We start from the raw sequence: 19952 nt of genomic DNA, 5'->3' as shown, positions 1-19952 counted from the left end.
CCACAACTACCACACCTCCACAACTACCACACCTCCACAACTACCACACCACCACAACTACCACACCTCCACAACTACCACACCTCCACAACTACCACACCTCCACATAAACTTCTGACTGCAGCAAAACTACCACAGTTTGTAAGGAAAATGTTTCCCTAAAGAAAACTTTGTTTTCAGTGTTTGTTCTTTTTTTTTTTTTTAAGATTTTATTTATTATGAGTACACTGTAGCTGTCTTCAGACACACCAGAAGAGGGTGTCAGATCCCATTACAGATGGTTGTGAGCCACCATGTGATTGCTGGAAATTGAACTCAGCACCTCTGGAAGAGCAGTCAGTGCTTTTAACCACTGAGCCATCTCTCCAACCCCTCAGTGTTTGTTCTTGTTGAAGATATGCAATGGCTATTATGTTGGTCTGAATAAAAGTGGCCCCATAGGCTTATAGGAAGTGCCACTACTAGGAGGTATGGCCTTGGGGGAGTAGGTGTGGCCTTGGGGGAGTAGGTGTGGCCTTGGGGGAGTAGGTGTGGTCTTGTTGGAGGAAGTGTGTCACCAGGAATGAGCTTTGAGGTTTCAGAAACTCAAGCCAGGTCCAGTGGCTCACTCACTCTTCTTGCTGCCTGTGGATTCAGATGTAGAACTCTCAGCTCCTTCACCAGCACCATGTCTGCCCGCACACTGCTATGTTTCCTGCCATGTTGATAACGGACTAAACCTCTGAACTGTAAGACAGCTCCAATTAAATATTTTCCTTTATAAGAACCTTCTCTTCAAAACAACAGAAACCTAACTAAGACAGCTATGAGGCACACTTGGTTTCCACAGGATCTCTCACTTGCTTTGCTCCTCAACCTTAGTTCTTACCTCTGAGCTCCCATCAGGGTGACTTCTTACTGAACAGACCGATGGTGGGCCTTATCTTCAGAGTTTCCGCTTCAGCGGGTCTGAGTAGGACCTACAACTGCATTTCTGACAAGTTCTCATGTGCTATTGCTGCTCTGAGGATATACACATGAAAATCTTAACCTGACTTAAACTGGACTTAAATCTTAAACTGGACTAGAGCACATTTACTTTCTGACTTGGATGTGCCTTGTCACAGCAGCTAAATGAGGGTGGAAGATGGTTTAGATGACAAATAAATGGGGCAGTTTCCTATGTTACAGTAAGTGTATTCTCTTAGTACTAACCATTTCAGATATTATGACCCTCATGGAGTCATACATCTTTTTCTATTGAATTTATCATGATTTTAAAACATTTTAATTTTAAGTGTGTGTGTGTGTGTGTGTGTGTGTGTGTGTGTGTGTGTGTGTGAAGATGCTCTCAAAAGCCAGGAGAGGGCATCAGATCCCTTACAGTTGGAGTTACAGATGGTTGTGATCCACCCAGTGTGAGTATTGTAACCTGAACAGCAGCACCTATCACTACTTCTAATGACTCAACAGGTTACTGCCAGAGGCTGAATAGACTGTTCAGCAGGTAAAGCGCCTGCTGTGCAAGCATGAGGATTGGAGCACACAGTGCTGGGATAAATGTGTAAGAACAGGTTGGGGAGTGGGGCAGGGAATCAGCAGAGCAACCTGCTTAACCAGAAAAATCTTGTTGGAGATCCTTGAGCTCAAGTGAAAGACCCCATCCCTCTCTCAGGTATAGAAGTGTTGAGACAGATATCTAACATCGACTTCTGGGTCAGACATGCATGCAAACCCACACATGTGCAACTACACAATAAACATGCAAACATACACACACACACATGCAAAGAATAAAAGTAAAAATGACCCCATTTTACTACCAGCTTTAAAGTAACTTAAATTACCTTTACATTTAAAAATTATATCACAGACCTTTTGAAAACTTCATGAGTACTCTCTTGTTCTTCCATAACGGCTGCCTTGTCTGAACTTATGCACTGTAAAGAGATTATGGGTAAGGAAGTAGAAGTGAATACTTCTATGAAACATTTAAACCATGAGGCCTCCCAGATTTACTAGAAACACGTGGTATATAAAATAACAATTAGATGACCTGAAGACAGTTTTACTCTACATAGTTTAAAATGCTCAACATTGACTTAAAATGTTCTCCTGCTGCTGGGCACGCTGGCACATACCTACAATCTCAGAAGTGGAGGCAAGTGGATCACTAGCTGTGGTGCAGGGCCATCCTTAATGATTTACTGAGTTTGAGGGCAGCTTAGGTTAGATGAGACCTTGTCTCAGACAGACAGAAGAACAACACTGAATACATATAACATTTACAAGTAGAAACTACTACACTGTGGCTCAGTGTTAAACCACATGTGCAGCAAACATGAGTCCCTCTGTTCAGTTTCACAAAACAAAACAAAGCATCAGGTGGAAAGATGTGTCATGTTCCCAGATAAAAATGTTGATAATAAAATGTTAATTCTCCAGAAAGTTTTACACACTGAAAGCTATTTTCAGGTTGAATTTGAAGCATCTTAGAATATATGAAAGGGAATCACAAATGCTTTAAGTTTATAACACATCTTAGTATGTTTTAGAGCAAGTTTTCCTACTGCTTATGTTTTCCCAATGATTGACAGCATGCTAAAGAAGCATGCACCAAGTATCAATGGGAAAGAAAGAGTTTAGTTTTACACATAATATTTAAGATGTTAATGACAGGGCTGCAGTTAAATGCACTAACTGTTCTTCCAGAGACCTAGTCAGTTCCCAGTATCCACATGCCAGCTCACAACCTTCTGTAACTCCAGTTCTATCGAATCCAACACTCATTTCTATCCACAGGAACCAGGCATGTACATGGTTTACAGATATATATGCAGGTGAAAGACTCATACACACATGAAAAAGCATTTTTGTTGTTGCTGTTATGCTTGTTGTGTTGAGACAGGGTTTCTCTGTGTAGTCCTGGCTGTCCTGGAACTCATTCTGTAGGCCTCAAACTCATAGATCCAACTGCGTCTGCCTACTGAGTGCTGGGATTAAAGGCGTAAACCATCACCACTTAGCTGAATTTTTTTTAAACAATATGTTAAAGATAGCATTTGAAATTTCTGAGGAAATGCTTCAATAAATAGTAGAACCAGCTAGTTAAGTGTACGGAAAATAAGAATGATGTCAACTTATTGTAAAGCCAAATGTTTTTCCTGATTCCTCTAAGACTAATAGATATAAAAAACAAATTCTGACAGTAGCTCTAAGATCAGGAACTTGAAAGTACCAGAAAAAAAAAAAAACAGAAAATATTTCAAGGTATAGTAGAAGATAAGGACTTTGTCTATAGGACTCCAGCATACACCAGCTGAAATCCCAGAGAAACAGGCCAAGAACATAAATAGCAAAGGACAATGTTTTTCTAAAATGCTGAAAAATGCTTAACTAGACTCAAAAGAAATGCAAATTTAAACTAAAAAAAAACTTGTAAAAATAAGCAGATGGACAAGTTTAAGCACTTAATTAGTTGATGCATATGGGAAGAAAAAAGTACTCTCAGTAATACTGTGGGAAGGACAGATCACAGTAATCTATCTCTATATTGACAACCTGACAATCTAACTCTAGGAATTAGTTAAAAATGCTTTTACATAAGTAGGACACTGTATGCTCAAGGATGCATAGTGCAATTAATATTAACACTGCAAAAGAGACTAAATGTCTATCAATATTGCTACTTGTTCAAGCACAGCCATAGTAGTCACACAACTGTAAGAACATGGCATCTCTATGTACACTGAAAGAGAATATTCTCCACTATGCAATTGCCTTACTGACACAAACAAGCAGAAGACAGAGTTCAGGGCAAAGTCAGAGACTGGAAAGTAAAGCTGAGAGCCCTGGAAAGAGGCACTCTAAGACGTGAGGTCGTCAGACCTGGTAAACTTAGCTCTAACGTGGCCTGCCTTTAAACCACACTGCAGCAGCTCAGTTGCTGATGGCTTCCTTCTCTGCTCATGCTTTCAGTGAATTCTTTCACAGGCTAGAAGCATACCTGGGAGGAGTCCTGCTCCAAGCGCCCTCTGCACTCTTTGCCTCATTTTGGATCATCTCTTTCTCTTTAAAATGGCTTCTAACGTTGCATTTCTCACCCTACCTCCTCCAGCTGTGCTTTTGTACTTCTTTTTACCCTGGCCTCTCTCTCACTGTAGATCTTCATAAGAACGACCACTAATAGCCGCATGACAGGGTCAATACTTGGCTGGTGTAAATCTCCTCTGCTAATGCCATTAATTTACAACTCATCAACTCTGGAAAACTTTTAGGACAAGGGCCAAAAGCAGGCACAAGCTTTGCCAAAATACCACAAGAATTGTTGCTAGGCCATTTACTAGGATTCTTCCTTTCTAAAGCCTCTTGATCTGGGCCCTCACAGCTCACACTGTCCTCTGCACCACTGTCATCCATGTTCCAACGAGGATGGGCCAGTGAGCTCCACTTCACATCAACTGCTTTCCTAGTCCAAAGTCCCAGAGTCTTTCCTATTTCTCCAAACATGGAGAGGCAGGTCAAGCCTTTTACATCATACTCCACTCCTGGAATCAACTTTTGTCTTAGTCACTGTTCTATTGCTAGGAAAAGACACCATGACAAAAGCAACTTTTATAAAAAGAAAGCATTTAACTGGGGGCTTGCTTACAATTTCAGAAGGTTAGTTCATTATCATCATGGCAGGAATGGTGGCATGTTGGTGTGGGGCTGAGAGCTTATATTATCCTGATCCACAGGCAGGCAGGCAGGAAGACCGGGGGGGCGGGGGGGAGAGGGAGGAGGAGAGAGAGACAGAGAGAGACAGAGACAGAGAGAGAGAGAGAGAGAGAGAGAGAGAGAGAGAGAGACTGGGCCTCATATACGCTTTTGAAACCTCAAAACCCACGCCTAGCAACACATCTTCTCCAAACAAGTCCACACCTATACCAACAAGGCCATACCTCCTAATCCTTCCCAACAGTTCACTATCTGGGGCTTAAGCATCTATGTATATGGGTCTATGAACCATTTCATTCAAACCACAACACATACCTATGAGACGGAGACTCCCAATAGCCTAGCTAAGACTAAAAGTTCTAAACATAGGTTTCAACTGTCTCTTATTGCAGGGAGATAAGGTGGTAGCTACTACACAGCTCAGTAAACACAACCCACATATCTGAAAGAAATGAAGAGTTAGGTCCACGTAAAAGCAGGGATGTCTGCAGCCAGCAGCTTTGTTTGTAACATCTCAGACGGAAAGCCATCCAGATGCCCACCAGCAAACGAACAGTTCACCAACTGTGGAGCACCCATACTGTGGTACACTACTAAGGGGTACAATACCAAATTACTGGCATATCAAGCAAGTTGAATAACCCTCAATTTGAGGTGATTACAAATTATATGATTTCATCTGTGTAACATCCTTGAAATGATAAAATTGTAGAAATGGAAACAGTGTTTAAAGGTTAGAGAGGGCTGGGGGCAGGAAAGAAATAGGATTAGCTATATATAAGGGGTTAATATGAAGGATAGTTTATATATAAGGGGTTAATATGAAGGACAGTTTATATATAAGGGTTAATATGAAGGGCAGTTTATATATAAGGGTTAATATGAAGGGCAGTATATATATAAGGAGTTAATATATAAGGGGTTAATATGAAGGACAGTTTATATATAAGGGGTTAATATGAAGGACAGTTTATATATAAGGGGTTAATATGAAGGNAGGACAGTTTATATATAAGGGGTTAATATGAAGGACAGTTTATATATAAGGGTTAATATGAAGGGCAGTTTATATATAAGGAGTTAATATATAAGGGGTTAATATGGAGGACAGTTTATATATAAGGGGTTAATATGAAGGACAGTTTATATATAAGGGTTAATATGAAGGGCAGTTTATATATAAAGAGTTAATATATAAGGGGCTAATATGAAGGACAGTTTATATCTAAGAGGTTAATATGAAGGGCAGTTTATATATAAGGGTTAATATGAAGAACAATTAGTTTATATATATAAGGGTTAATATGAAGGGCAGTTTATATGTAAGGGGTTAATATGAAGGCAGTTTATATATAAGGGTTAATATGAAGGACAGTTAGTTTATATATAAGGGGTTAATATGAAGGGCAGTTTATATATAAGGGTTAATATGAAGGGCAGTTTATATATAAGGGTTAATATGAAGGACAGTTAGTTTATATATAAGGGGTTAATATGAAGGACAGTATATATATAAGGGTTAATATGAAGGACAGTTTATATATAAGGGGTTAATATGAAGGGCAGTTTATATATAAGGGGTTAATATGAAGGCCAGTTAGTTTATATATAAGGGGTTAATATGAAGGGCAGTTTTGGTGAGAAAGATGTTCTGTAGCTCAACTGTATTACTGCAAATGGACAAAGGCAAGGGCTTCCTGAATAGGACTCCAAGTTGCCGTACCATGCTACAGCTCTGCAGCATGACCACAGGGAGAAATAAAGGGCACATTCTATGTATTTTCTTAACACTGCTTGTAGGTCCACAATTAATTTGTTTTAAAGGTGGGATGTGTGAATTGGTAGTGCTAAGTACATTAATCACTAAATTAAATCAGTGGCCTCAGCTATAACTTTAAGAAACTATAAAAGAGGCCAGTCCATAGTATAAGAGGGCAAGGTCAGAAACAGGTCTGTTAGGGGGCTACTGCAATCATTTGCATAGTATACAATATAGATTATTGTCTACATATAGTATATAATATAGACCAGTGTGTTATTGATGGGGTGGTAAAGAACAGACCATTTCTAGATCTCATGTGAAGGTAAAACCTTATAGTCTATATATGGGGTGAGGATAAAACGTTAAGAAAGCTAAAATTTTGAGACTGAATAACTGAGAAAAAATGGTGGTGTCATGAACACAGATGAGGGCTGTGATGGAAGCTGGTTTGTACTGGCAGGGGAATGTGTAACTAAGGGTTTTTTGTTTTTAGCTGTGTTGAATTGTAAATGCCTAATTGAACACCCAAGTGAGCAAGCAGGTGATGAGACAAAGGTCTGAAGTTTGGAGGAGTCTGAGCTACGAATAGAAATGTGAGGGAGTTAGCACATATATTTATGGAATACACTGGGATGTGACAATGCAAAAGAGCACATCTAGGCAGGGAGACTAGAAAAAGAAAACTTTACAAACCCCAAATCTGGGAAGTGGCAGACAAAGGCAGAGTAAATCACATGAAAAAAAGTTGCAAAGAAAGTGGGAGATGAAAATGAAGATGAAGACACAGTGAGGGTGTCACTGGAGAGGTGATGCCCTGAACCCGAAGAGAAGTTGGGGTTCTAGGAGGTTTAGGTAGGTGGTCTAATGTACTGGTGGGAACTTACAATGTTCTTTTCCACTTACTTCAGTTCCTCGGTGAAGTAGCAAACAAGGTTGCTAGCTGTGCAAATGAGTGAAGAGCAATTCAAGGGGAAAGAGTTTGAAATAGTTGCTTAGGAATCAATTATATTGTTAAAAAAAAGGGGGGGTCAGAGAATTACCAACATTATCAGGCAGAACGTTTCTCTGTTTTGTAGGGCTGGGAATGAACTCAGGGCCTTGCAAAGGCTAGGCTAACACTTTGCCATAGAGCTTCATGTCCAGCCCTGGGCAGAAAACTTAAACAAAGAGTCTGATATCAAAGATTTTTCCCTTATTAGGTATAAGCAGTGTGTTCCAACATCAAGTTAAGCTTACCTATAATTCCTATTGCTTCTACATCTGTGGACACATAACTGATGCTCACAGTCAAGGACTATAGCTGCTACCATATTCAACACTTTCAGGGAAGATCATGCAAGCTTATGGTAACTTTAGGATATGAAAAAGTTCATATAATTACACAGCACATTCTACTTCTCAGGCATCCCTATTTATATTGTGTTTACGTAGACCACCAAGACACCTGTCAGCGGGCCAATGACTTGGTACTTCTTCTCAGTAAGACTTTACCTGTCTCCTCACAGCACTGCTGCAATGGGGGCATCTGCATTACTACTACCTAAGACCAAGATGTGGGCACACAAAAGCTTCTGTTGTACCTTCGCGTCTGAGTCTGAAGCCCACGCTTGTTCACTGAGGCCTTCGAGGCTTCCACTTACAACAGTCTCCTCAGTGGCTTCTAAGGAGATGGCTGCCCCTTTAGGATCATGCTGAGGCTCCTTTGCTGAAGAGAAACAACATTCAACCACATAAACTTTAAACAAAACAACCAAAGACTGTTCCATAAATTCCCAGAATTCAGAAGTATTCAAGTCCTAACATGACAAATACCAAGTTAGAACTTCAGCAAATTATGTAATTTGCTGGTTACTACAAAAATAATTTCACGGGCTGGTGAGATGGCTCAGTGGGTAAGAGCACCCGACTGCTCTTCCGAAGGTCCAGAGTTCAAATCCCAGCAACCACATGGTGGCTCACAACCATCCGTAACGAGATCTGGCGCCCTCTTCTGGAGTGTCTGAAGACAGCTACAGTGTACTTACATATAATAAATAAATAAATCTTTAAAAAAAAAATAATTTCACTATATGGTATAAAAAGACTTGGCAATGTGATATGTAAGAACCTCTCTCATATTCCAGCCATTTAAAAATATTTTTGTTGGTGCATGCCTTTAATATTAGCAGAGGCAAAAGCTCTGTGAATTCCAGGCCAGTCAGGATTACATAGTGGGGCCTCATCTCAAGCTTGCTCACTTGCTCGCTCACTCAACCCTGACATACATACATACATACATACATACATACATACATACATACATTTATTTATTTATTTATGTATGTATGTATTTATTTATTTATTTATTTATTTATTTAATTGATGAAACCGAGTTTCACTATGTAACTCTGCTCTGGCTGGCCTGGAACTCACTCTGTAGACCAGGCTGGCCTTAAACCCACAGAGACCCACCTGCCTCTGACTCCTGAGTGCTGAGAGTAAAGGCATGCACACCACACCTGGCACACATGTATGTTTTATTTTGTGTGCTTGCAGTCAAGGTGCAGCTGTGGAAATCAGATGGCAACTTGTAAGGCCAGGCAAGTATGTATCTTCACCTACTAATCCATCTTGCTGCTTCTAAAAATAGTTTTAAAACTTGAAAGTCAAAGTAAAAAGTTAAGTTCAACATTGTTGCTTGGGCATCTAAAATTATGATTAGCTGTTAGTTATGACTTTTAATGACTGTTTAAGAATGATAAAGTTAAATATATTAATTCAATTTCAAAGTAAGCCTGGAAGATTCCAGAGGTCAACTAGCTATCTTGTAGAGAATGCATAGCAAAGTTATACATTGAATAACTAAAATAGGACATATCTCAAAATATGATTTGCCAACTTATCAGTTAAAATGGAAGAAAACTGACAAATTCTTTGACATTTGTTTAGCAGATGCTAAGCAAAAAGCTTCCCATTCCAATGAATTCAGTGAGTGGGCCTGAATACAGATATACAGATATTTCAATACTGAATATTCTTCAAGTATCAAATTTTACCTGCTGACAAGGAAGGACAGATCTCCAGTTTCAGCAATCCAGGCTCCAGCAAGGCAACTTCTTTACTATAAAGCAAACAGAACTCAAACACTGCACCAGATACCAGCACAACTACTCAATCATAAAGCAGTGGGTGTGTAACATTTGCTTCTGAGGTTGGCTAAGCTACCAGGTTCTCCAGGGCAAAAGAATGACTGCATAGGGGTTGAGAGTCCAGCACTCACTGAGTTCTCACTGGGCTGTTTACTCAACAGTGTGCTGCCATGGCTAGAGTGCTATCCTGACTGTGCTACTCGGGAAGGACCTAACAAGTGGACTAGGCATTTGGGAAACTGAAAAGGGGGGTGGGGGTGGACAGGGGCAGCCCCCAATACCAGGGGCTACGGAGCAACACCCTCGGCCCCAGGGATATGGGAGAGAGGGCAGAGGGAGAGAGGTTCCCACACAGGCGAGAGTCCTAAGTCTGGTCTGTCGCTGGAGCACAGGAAGTCCTTCCATCGAGAGGTTAGAAACGGCTCATTAGGAGAAAGCCTATCCCACCGTCCAAGCACAGTGGGCCTTGATGAACAGAGACAATCTATGGTTTTAGGGCTTTATTGTAGAAAGGCAGGGAGAAAGGAGAGAAGGTGGAAAGAGAGAGAGACCGGCCATGGCCAAGAGGAGGGAAGGGGGAAAAGGAGAGAGAGAAGAAAGGCTAGAGTAAGAGGGAGCAAGCAAGAAGGAGAGAGAGAAAGAGAGTGAGAGGAGAGAATGAGGAGAGCATGAGGAGAAAGTGAGGTGGGGCCAAACAGCCCCTCTTGTGGTGGGCTGTTATCTTACTGTTGCTAGGTAACTGGGGAGGAGTGTAGCCTGAAGGTCAGAAGCTTGGGACATTTATCTACGTGACTACTAGCCACATACTTCTCTTGTGGGGGCTGTGGGGGTGGTAACTTTGACAGGAGCCAGGGTTCCAGGAGACATGAGGGAACGCCTACTGTCTCATGTAGGTGGGAATTACCTCCACCTGGTACCAGGGTTCCACACATCAGCTCAACTGGAGACCAGACTGTCTGTGAATAGCCCATTGCTATAATAGTCCCACAGGACTGCACCAATGCAAGAGTGCTTAGCATCTGTGCTCAGGCATGTGCATGCACAGCTTGTTCCTAGTGTAAAACATGACAGCTTGCCAAGTGATTTAATCCCAGCACTTGGGAGGCAAAGGCAGGCGAATCTTTGCAAATCTGAGGCCAGCCTGGTCTACACAATGAGTTCCAAGACAGTCAGAGCTACACAGAAAAACCCTGTTTAAAAAAAAAAAAAAAAAAAAAAACTAAACCAAACAACCAACAACAAAACCCCAAGAAAGTTGTTTTGTTTTGTTTTGCCTGCTTGTTACTGCTCCTGAGTAAAGCTTGTAACCTGGAGGTCAGAGTTGGACTGCTCTGGGCTCCTGTTTGTTCTAAACTTTTTTCATCCAATCACACTAAATATAAGAGTAACACTTGTTTATGAGGCTACTGTGAGGCTTAAATGACATATTCTTCCATCCAACAGGCTTAATGAATTAAAAAAACACATGTGGTAGACACTCAAAGATATATAGACAAACACTTCCATTTTTAAAATTCAGATAAGCTTACTTCATGAAAGCATATAAAATAAGCCCCTTTTACCATCTAATACCTCAGTTGTGAAAAAAGGAGACTACAGACCTATCAAGTGCCTTAAAAGTGACTATCTTCTGGAGACTGAAAGTTAGTGAGGTACACTGAACGGTCAATGGCAGGATTGATTTCTAGTTCAGAATATATTAAATGAGAGTATTAACTGGGCTCTTACCACAACAATCCAGAAGACAGTTGACTAGTAAGAGTGAGAATGAAGATAAAGAGTCACAAGATAGTGAGGAAACAGAATGAGGGAGATTACACAATTCAATAAAGAACTAAGTGATGTTTCTACTTACCCATTTATGGTGAAAAAGTATAACATAAAAACAAACAAACAAAAAAACTAGGCCTTTAGGCCCAGGCTTGAGAATATGACCTTTGTGACTCAATGCTCCAAGGCATGCTAATCATAAAACAGATAGTGGCATTCCATCACAAACCCACTTCCTGGGTTCAGGGACTGTTTGTTCAAAGGAAGTTCACCCTGACCATTCATGGAACCCGCTATGCAAATGTGCTATTGTTAGAGGCTCATAGAAACTGTCTTGAGAAATAACCCACACAATTACCAGGTATTCCTTGTGTCTCTTGTGACTTCTACTCCCTCGTGACTCTTAACTGGTATTTTTGGTATTTTCTAACAACGCCCTCCCCACCCCCTTGAGTTGTGGTTTCTTCTTTTAAATACCCCTTACTCAGCTACTCGGGGCTCCATGGTCCTCTAACCCTGCATGGCATACAACTGTGGGCCCCAGAGCACGCCAGGAATAAAAGTCCTCTTGTGGTTTGCATCAAGACCGTTTCTCGTGAGTGATTTGGGGTATTGCCTCTCCTGAGTCAGAATGTGAGGGAGTTCTCACAGTGTGGGTCTTTCAATGGAAGGTACAGCAAGTATACAGTGTAGTAAGAATTTTGGAATTTTGTTTTCTTTAAAAAACACAGAAATATTATAAGCATGTGCTTTTGTTTTAATCCCAGGTATGGGGACGTGGAGCTGCTTCAAATTGTTAGCAGCAGCTTGCTATACTTTGCCTCGTGCTTTAGCAGGGGCAGGAGATGTGCTTTTCTTTTCTTTAAAACTTATTTTTATTTATGTTTGTGCATATGTCTGCATTGTGTGGCCAGGTACCTGCAGAAGCTAGACAAGGACATCTGATACCTTGATCTAGAGCTACAGATGGTTGTGAGCTGGTGTGTGGGGGAGTGTTCTGGGAACCAATGTGTGTGTGGCCAAAGATTGTGCATGATAGGTATGTACCTTGGCACTTTGTTTTCTGCTTTGTTTTGTTTTAATGTGGCTGCAAGTGATTCAAACTCAGGTCTTCGTGCTTATATGACAAGCACTTTACCCACTGAGCTGTCTCCTCGGTTCCCTTGAGGTTGGTATCATGTCCTGCACTACTCTCTCTGCTTCCTGGCTATCAAAAGGTAGGCTATGTTCTCTTCAGGCTCTAAACTACAAACTGAAATCTCTGAAACTTTTTTTTTAAAAAACTGTTTCTCTCAGGCATTTGTCACAACAGTGAGAATGTCAACACAAGGCCTTGCTTCTTATCCATGCTATGCTAAAATACTTCCCATTTGTTCTCTGATTCAGGCCTCACAGTTCTGATGGAAATTCTTTTTCTTTTCACGGATAATATTAAATTTGTGTAAAAACTACACAGCCCTTCATTGGTAAAATAAATTATGAAATGTAAGACAAGATATAAAGGTAAAGATCTTAAACATTAGTTTTAGAATTTAGATAAGACTGGGCTCAGGTCCAGTCTCCTTTACTAGCAGTGTGACCTTGCGCAAATGACAGTTTATTATCATTATTCTCATCTCTAAAATGGGTATATTTTAGAGTCAACTCTTTATATAGTAAAGTAGTGAACATTCAATTTGCTGAGAAGTTGCAAGTTCCCAAAGCACTAAGAATATTGGAAGAGTACAGTATCCAAAATGCAGTTATAAATACTAGAGATTTAAGCTATGTGTCACTGAATCTTTGAGGAAAGTGTGGTCATATTTACTTTTTCATCTATTCATGAAACATTCCAGTGTTTAAACAAAGCATGCAAATACAAACCAGAGCTTTAAGAATTATATAAATGTAGTCAAATGTGCTATTACACAGATTCTGTACCAACCAGAACAGGTTGCTCCTGAGCACAAAGGTCATTACTAGTCACAACAAAGTTGCTTCAAGGAAATGAGTGCTATCAGGACAGTGATGATTTAATGTGATTGATTATCTTAGAAATCAAGTGGAAACACACTATTGTCTTCTGATAATTAATTTAACTTTTGAATCTACTTGCAAGTCTTATTTCAAATAAATTTCAAGGCTTCTCTGTTCCCTGAAAGACGATTTAAAAAAAAATCTAACAAGAAATCCACAGAAAATAGGCTAATTCATCCGTAAAACTGACTAAAATGAGCTCATATACATATTTCTAATGAAAATAAACTCAACTGATGAAGAAGTCACTTTATAAATTACTTTGATTTTAAAAGCTAATCTGCTTTATATGTTTCAAGAAATATTTATTTTTATCTTTAGCATAACATTTCTAGGAATTAGCAGTAATTTGCTGTATTTAATAAATAACTATTAAAAATGGTGTGTCAACACCAAAGAGTGCTGTAAAACCCAACAATCATCTGAACCAAAGGCATTCTTGAACATGCATACCTCAAATCGCCTGGTTCTTTTTTCCCTGGAAGGTGGATGTGCTTAAAATCTGATGGTTGGTCTTCAGATACTCTGGGCTCCTGTTTTATCTTGGAGACTTCTGAAGCAAAGGAGAGATCCCCCTCACTGGAGATTCCAAAGAGCTCTGGATCATCTTGAATTACATCAATCAAGAGGACATCATCTTCATATGCTTTAAGAATATCTGGAAACCCCAATTTGAGTTCTGAAATGCTTTTAGTCATTTTTCTACCACTAATTTCAGAGGAAATTGGCACAAATGCTTCTTGTTTCTTAGAGCAGAAGGAACTTTGATCAATATACCCAAGATCACAAGAAAAGGTATTATTTTCAATTTTCATAGAAATAGACTCCTTATTTGAAATAATATTTCCTGGTTCAGAGATGTGATTACATGCTTTATTATCATAACCTTTCTTGGTAAAGCTCGGAGAAGTACAGGAATTCTTATTGTAGAATGAATGAGAACTAGCTTGCCCTGGAGTTATACAACTATGTATATTCAAAGACTGTGGTCCTGAAGTTGTACAGATATTTTCCTTATTCCTATTTTGTTTTGCCTCTACTCCAGATAAACTGTCAAGTAGCTCTAGGGGGCTATAAGCTTCTCTCTCAGATGACCTGGCACTTACTGCTCCTCTTTTTCCTGTTTTGTTCTTTAGTAAAGGGATTTTAAAATTAGTCAGCCGTCCCGTGTTTAATATTTTAACCAAGTCTGGAGCCACAAGTGTTTGCTTAGTAATACAAGCTTTTCGATGAACAGTTTTATTTGCACAGTTATTTGTTTCCTGGCTCTCTTGGGATGCAACTGTTAAATTAAGTTTTGATAAATTCCCTTTCCTTTTCTTATTTCCTGTTAAGCTTTGAGTTATATTACTTAACTGGGTGTCTTCAGTTGCATTAGAAACTACCTCTGCCCCATTTCTGCTGGGTTCCTCTAACTTTGTCTTTTTATCATGGGACATAGCTTCCTTTATATCCATCACAGTAGATTCTACTGAAGAAACTGAAGACAAACAACTTAAATCAGAATCATACATTTCTTTTCTTGAGGACTCAGTGGTTCTTTCTATTAAGGATGGTTGGAACAGTTTAGAGTCAGGTAAGTGAGTCTGGTTCATTTGGTGTATTATAGAATCATGTTGCCTAACATTTTCCAGTGGCCCCAGAAGTGAGTAATTTAAATCTGACAAGGAAGTCTTTTTCCAACACTGGGCAGATATTCTAGCACAAGAATAAAAAGGCCAAACTCTTTTACCAGTCATTGGTATTGTTCTGCAACAGCTAACCTTTGACTCTTCAGTTTCACTTCTCAGATCTCCCCGTGGAGATCTCTTTTCCATATGATGGCCATCACTAGGTGATTTCACTGCAGAGCTTATCATCGATTTATTATATTCTTCTGGCTCTATACTTTTGCATCCTAAGGACTCTGAAGTATTTTTTATATCCTCTTTCAAACTTGATTCAAGGGTTTTCTGAAGCATAGCATTTATGTGATGCCTAGAACTTGTTTTCCCCACTGTTTTGGGGAGACACAAATGGTCCACCGAAGGGAGTGTATTATGGTTTATTTTTCTTAAAGCTTTTAGAAAACTTTTTTTAGGTTCTAAGGTCTCTGCTTCTTTCCCTTCCATACCCATTTGGTTTTCTTGTAACACCAACACAGAATTGTTACATACATTAGACAAAGTAAGATTAATAATTTTTTCTTCTTTTTCAGACAACTTCATTTTTTTCCTGTGTTTTCTCCCAGTGTTGTTCTCCTCTACCAAATATTTGTTTTTTTCATTTTGAAGGTAAGAAGTCAAGCCATTGTTTTTATTTTGGTATAAATGACTTTCTTCAAGGAGTAACTTACTGGCTATTACACTTTTTTCAGTTTTTAAGAGCTTAGTAGTAGTTCTTGTGTCATCTTTCTCTGTAAGATTCCTAAGGTTTTCTTTCTTTAACTTCAAAGAGTTCTCTTCAGTGTGTAGACATACATCATGAGGTTCATCCTCAAAGTTGTTTTCATTATTACAACCTTCAGAATGGAGAAAACTGTTATCATGCGATTCAAAGCTGCAATTTTTTTCTACTCCAGGTGATAAGCTGTTACAAGAATGTTTTGGTGTATTCTTGAACAGTTCATCTTGGAATTCAACTTTAATATTTTGTGTTGCCTCATTTTTAGTTATTTCAAGAGGTGGATTTTCTAAATTTTTACATTTTTTAATTCGAATTCTTCTTTTAATACCTTCTCCCAATTCTTCCTTATCCAAAGACTGTAAGAAAGCCATATTTTGAAATTCACTGCACTCCACTGTTTGCAAAGACTCCGAACTGATTATTGATGTCTTTCTTACCAGGTCAGTCCCTGGCTGTGGATCATCACTTGGGGCCTCAGTAATTTTTCCATTCTCTTTGGCTGATCAAAACAAGAAAACACACCAGAAGACATTTTTACACTGGGCAAAAAGAAGCAATATCAGTTAACAGAAAAATCTGTGAAGCCATCCATTTGTATTTCCCTGAAGGGCTGTTTAGACATACAAACAGATTTTCATATTAAGTATTAAAATTTTTTAAACAGGGTCCATTGCATAACACAGGCTGACCTCGAACTTGAGATTCTCCTGCTTCAGCCTCCCACCTGGCAGATTATGGGTGTGAATCGCCTTGGCCAGCTTTAAGATCTAATTAAGAACTAGAAATAAACCTCTATAAATTCTAAAACAGCAGAAAACCCTTTATAGATGGCATCATTTACTCTAGTTAAAACAAACCACTAGTATTACTAATTCCCTTGACAGTAATTATAATGATTGAGCTCCTAAATGGGCATACACTTATTTATTTAATTTTAAAAATCCTTCCCATCTCACCTCTCCTCACCAAGTGCACTGGTAAATACCACAGAAATACAACTAAAGGTTAGTAGTAGAGCAAAGACAGAAGCAGCTGAGGAAAAAAAGGCTTGGGGGTCGGGGTGACCACCAGCTTCTTTACTGCGTCTTCTGGGATGAGAGAGGTTTCTGCCTCCTTCACTGCTCTAGGCGACAAGGGCCCCCTGTTCCCGACCCTCCTCTGCTTGCTACCTTCCAGGACGCGGATGTCTCACCCAACTTGTCACCTTCTGTCTCTTCTCTCCCAGAAGCCTGGGTCACCATCCTCCGCTTCTGCCTGCTCTCCTCCTCGCGCCCCCTGGCCTCCAGGCTGCAGCCTCCCCCCTCGCCTGACTCTGGCGTCAGCGGAAGGCCTCGCTTCCTCAGGCCTCGGGTGGTGCCTTTGCGCTCTGACTCCGTGGTGGGGTCTGGGGGCGTCGCTGGCGGCCGCATCCGCCCACAGATGCCCACTTAGCCTGTCTGGAAAGCTTTGTCGGCCCAGAGCCGCTGATCCCCCTGCAGGACACAGGTTACTGCCCACCCTGGCCCGGCCTGGCCTGGCTTCCGACCCTGTACCCGACACAACAGGAAGCGGAAGTGGGTGGGCTGGGCTCGGCTGGGGGCAACTGGCTGAGGGCCACGTGGTCCGCCCGTCCACATGCTCCCTTGAAGAGCCCTGGCTGCACCCGGAGGTAACAGGGTCTCACCTCGGCCAGAGCCTCACCGCACAGGTTTGTGATGGTGCCTCCTTGGGCTCCTCACCCTTCTCCAGACCTGGACTTCTGGAGGTGCCTGTTTCAGCACTGTGACAATGGTTGTCTACCAGTGGCTTCTAACTGCCTCCAACACCCCTGGGAGCCCACTGTCGCTTACTTCTCAATATGGCTGTCTCATTACCCAGATAGCTCAGAGATAACCCAGCTGCTGACATGCAAAATACCATTTATTTCTGTAAAAGGTTGCTTCTCCGTGTTGGTGGACAGAGGCGTCTAGGTGTTCTTCTGGACTCCTTGCATGCTGATTTACCAAATCTGCTTGGTTCTATTTTCAGCGTTTGTTACTTCTCCCCCTTTCCCGTTACTGCGGCTCTGGCTCTCAGACTTTGACCTACAACACCATGCTTCTAATTTTATTGATGTCTCCATCCTTGTATTAGTCCAGTCAAGTTTGACCAGCTTGCCAGGCCATGCCTCTCCATTGAAAGAGGATCCTGGTATATGCCCCATCTTGACCCTTCACAAACCTCCTTTGCTTAAATATTGGAATGGAGTTTATCCTCCTTGTGTGTTATTTTGGATCCTGTCTACTGTGTCCATTTGTGAATATTTAATCAGTACTGACCTTGTAAAAGGAAAGTGTTCTTTTGTGGAAAAGGTTGTGGATCTGGTGGTCATTCAGAGATTCACCAGTCTGATTCAGGTTTTAGTTTTAGTAAATTAGAGGGTTTTTATTAAAAAGAGACTGGCCAGGACCAGAGTTCCCTAGGCAAGGCCCCAGTTATTGTTAATCTAAGGGTTATAAAGGCAAAAACCATAAACTAGTAGTTTTGGGAACTAAATTAACTCATATCCTATCTGGGTTCAGGCAAAGCTTGCTTTTCTAACAAGCATCTCGCAGGTGTCTCAGATATCCAAACAAGCAAGCATTTGATACAAAACTGGGCCTTAGCAGTTTAGCCTGTTCAATCTTGTGACCCATTACCTTGTAGAATAGCTGAGAAAGTATTTTGCAACAATCAGCAATTTTTTTCTTTTAAGAATAGCCCAACTGTACCAGGAAGTAGTCCATTTTCAGGTCAGCTCACAGGGTACATTTAAGGTAGGAGCAACTTCCTCATTGCTTATTCAAGTTAAAAACAATTTGGTTTTACAAGCCTAGCACAGTAAATATTTCCTCTAAACAATGTTCACCATTACAGAACAATGTTACCATTACAGGTAACTTCTAATCATTGCTAATTTTGCTTTGTTGTTGTTTTGAGACGGCCCTGGAACTTACTGTGTAGCTTAGGCTGGCTTTGAACTTGGACGATTCTCCTGCCTGCCTTCCAAGTGATGGGACTGCAGGCCTAAGCCACCACAGGGAGCTAATGGGAGCTTTTACTTTCTTTTTTTGTTTTCTCTTCCAAACAGCTATAGAAGTGATAAGCAACAGGAACTCAAAATAACACATGCAAGTTCTTTCTAATAGTTTAATCGATTTCCCATCCTATTGCAAAAAAATTAATTTTCATTTACACTTAAGTTGTTTCATAACCTTTCAATACTCCTGACCCATGACTTTATTTGTTCTTCTTACTGAACTTGTAGTTAAAAAGTGTACCTGATAAGAGAAATAGACTTCTTAACACATATCCACATCTATAGCCTATGGACTAGTTCTTAAAATGATTCCTGTTTGTGTGCCTGGCAAACTACAAGTCACCCCTCTTTGACAATCAACCTTGTAGAAAAGCTTTCTGTTACCCTGGTCATTACATTTGGAGGGGTAAGAAGTTCCTTTTGGCCATCAACACACCATTTATTATTATCATTATTATTATTATTATTATTATTTTAAGTGTACTGATGTTTTTGTCTGTCTGTCTTTTTCGGTACCACGTAGTGGTTTGAATAAGAATGGCCTTCATAGGTTCATATATTTGAATGCTTAGTTATCAGAGAGTAGCACCACTTGAGAAGGATTAGGGTGTGGTGTTGTTGAAGTAGGTGTGGCCTTGTTGGAGGAAGTATGTCACTGAGGATGGGCTTTGAGGTTTCAAAAGACCATACCAAGCCCAGAGTCTTTCTTTTTTTCTACTGTCTGCAGACTTAGATGTAGAACTCTTAGCTCTTTCTCCAGAACCTTTTCTGCCTGGATGCTGCCATGATAACAACAGATTAAATCTCTGAAACTGTAAACCAACTCCAATTAAATGCTTTACATTATAAGAGTTGCCGTGGTTATGGTGTCTCTTCACAGCAACAGAACACTGACTAAAACACATGTGTGTTCCTGGTGCCCACAGAAGCCAGACAAATCTGTGACCCAACAGACTAGTATCACCCAACAGGTGATAGGTTTGCTATGTCCCTTTTCGTTAGGTGTAGGGGCACTGGTTCACATCTGGTTACTTCCTGGTAGCATGGGACCACGTGGGAAGGGGGAGTCAGGAGTTGATAGGCTGGGGTTCAAAGGGAGGTATCAGTGTATGAGCCTTTGGTTAACTGCTATCCTAGAGACTTCGAGAATCCATTC

The 19952-nt window shown here is 40.4% G+C and overlaps 1 protein-coding gene across 2 annotated transcripts in view; it reads right to left on the bottom strand.

Annotated features, from left to right (window-relative positions):
* Nucleotides 1–17314, bottom strand: part of Topaz1 (testis and ovary specific PAZ domain containing 1) — a 49223-nt gene extending 31909 nt beyond the window's left edge. Inside the window, exons 1-5 of one of the 2 annotated variants that reach the window (XM_021172427.2) lie at nucleotides 16952–17314; nucleotides 13828–16258; nucleotides 9496–9560; nucleotides 8041–8165; nucleotides 1855–1919 (exon numbers count right to left, since the gene is read on the bottom strand). In XM_021172427.2, coding sequence (XP_021028086.1) covers nucleotides 1855–1919; nucleotides 8041–8165; nucleotides 9496–9560; nucleotides 13828–16258; nucleotides 16952–17168 — 2903 coding nt within the window. In that variant the 5' untranslated portion in view covers nucleotides 17169–17314. The remainder of the gene's footprint in view (nucleotides 1–1854; nucleotides 1920–8040; nucleotides 8166–9495; nucleotides 9561–13827; nucleotides 16259–16951) is intronic. The other variant, XM_021172428.1, reaches the window with a different exon arrangement.
* Between the last annotated feature and the right edge of the window lie 2638 nt (nucleotides 17315–19952).

Source organism: Mus caroli, chromosome 9 (genome assembly GCF_900094665.2).
Source record: "Mus caroli chromosome 9, CAROLI_EIJ_v1.1, whole genome shotgun sequence".
NCBI lineage: Eukaryota > Metazoa > Chordata > Mammalia > Rodentia > Muridae > Mus > Mus caroli.
Note: the sequence above shows the minus strand (reverse complement) of the source record. Positions and strands in the feature narration are given on the sequence as shown.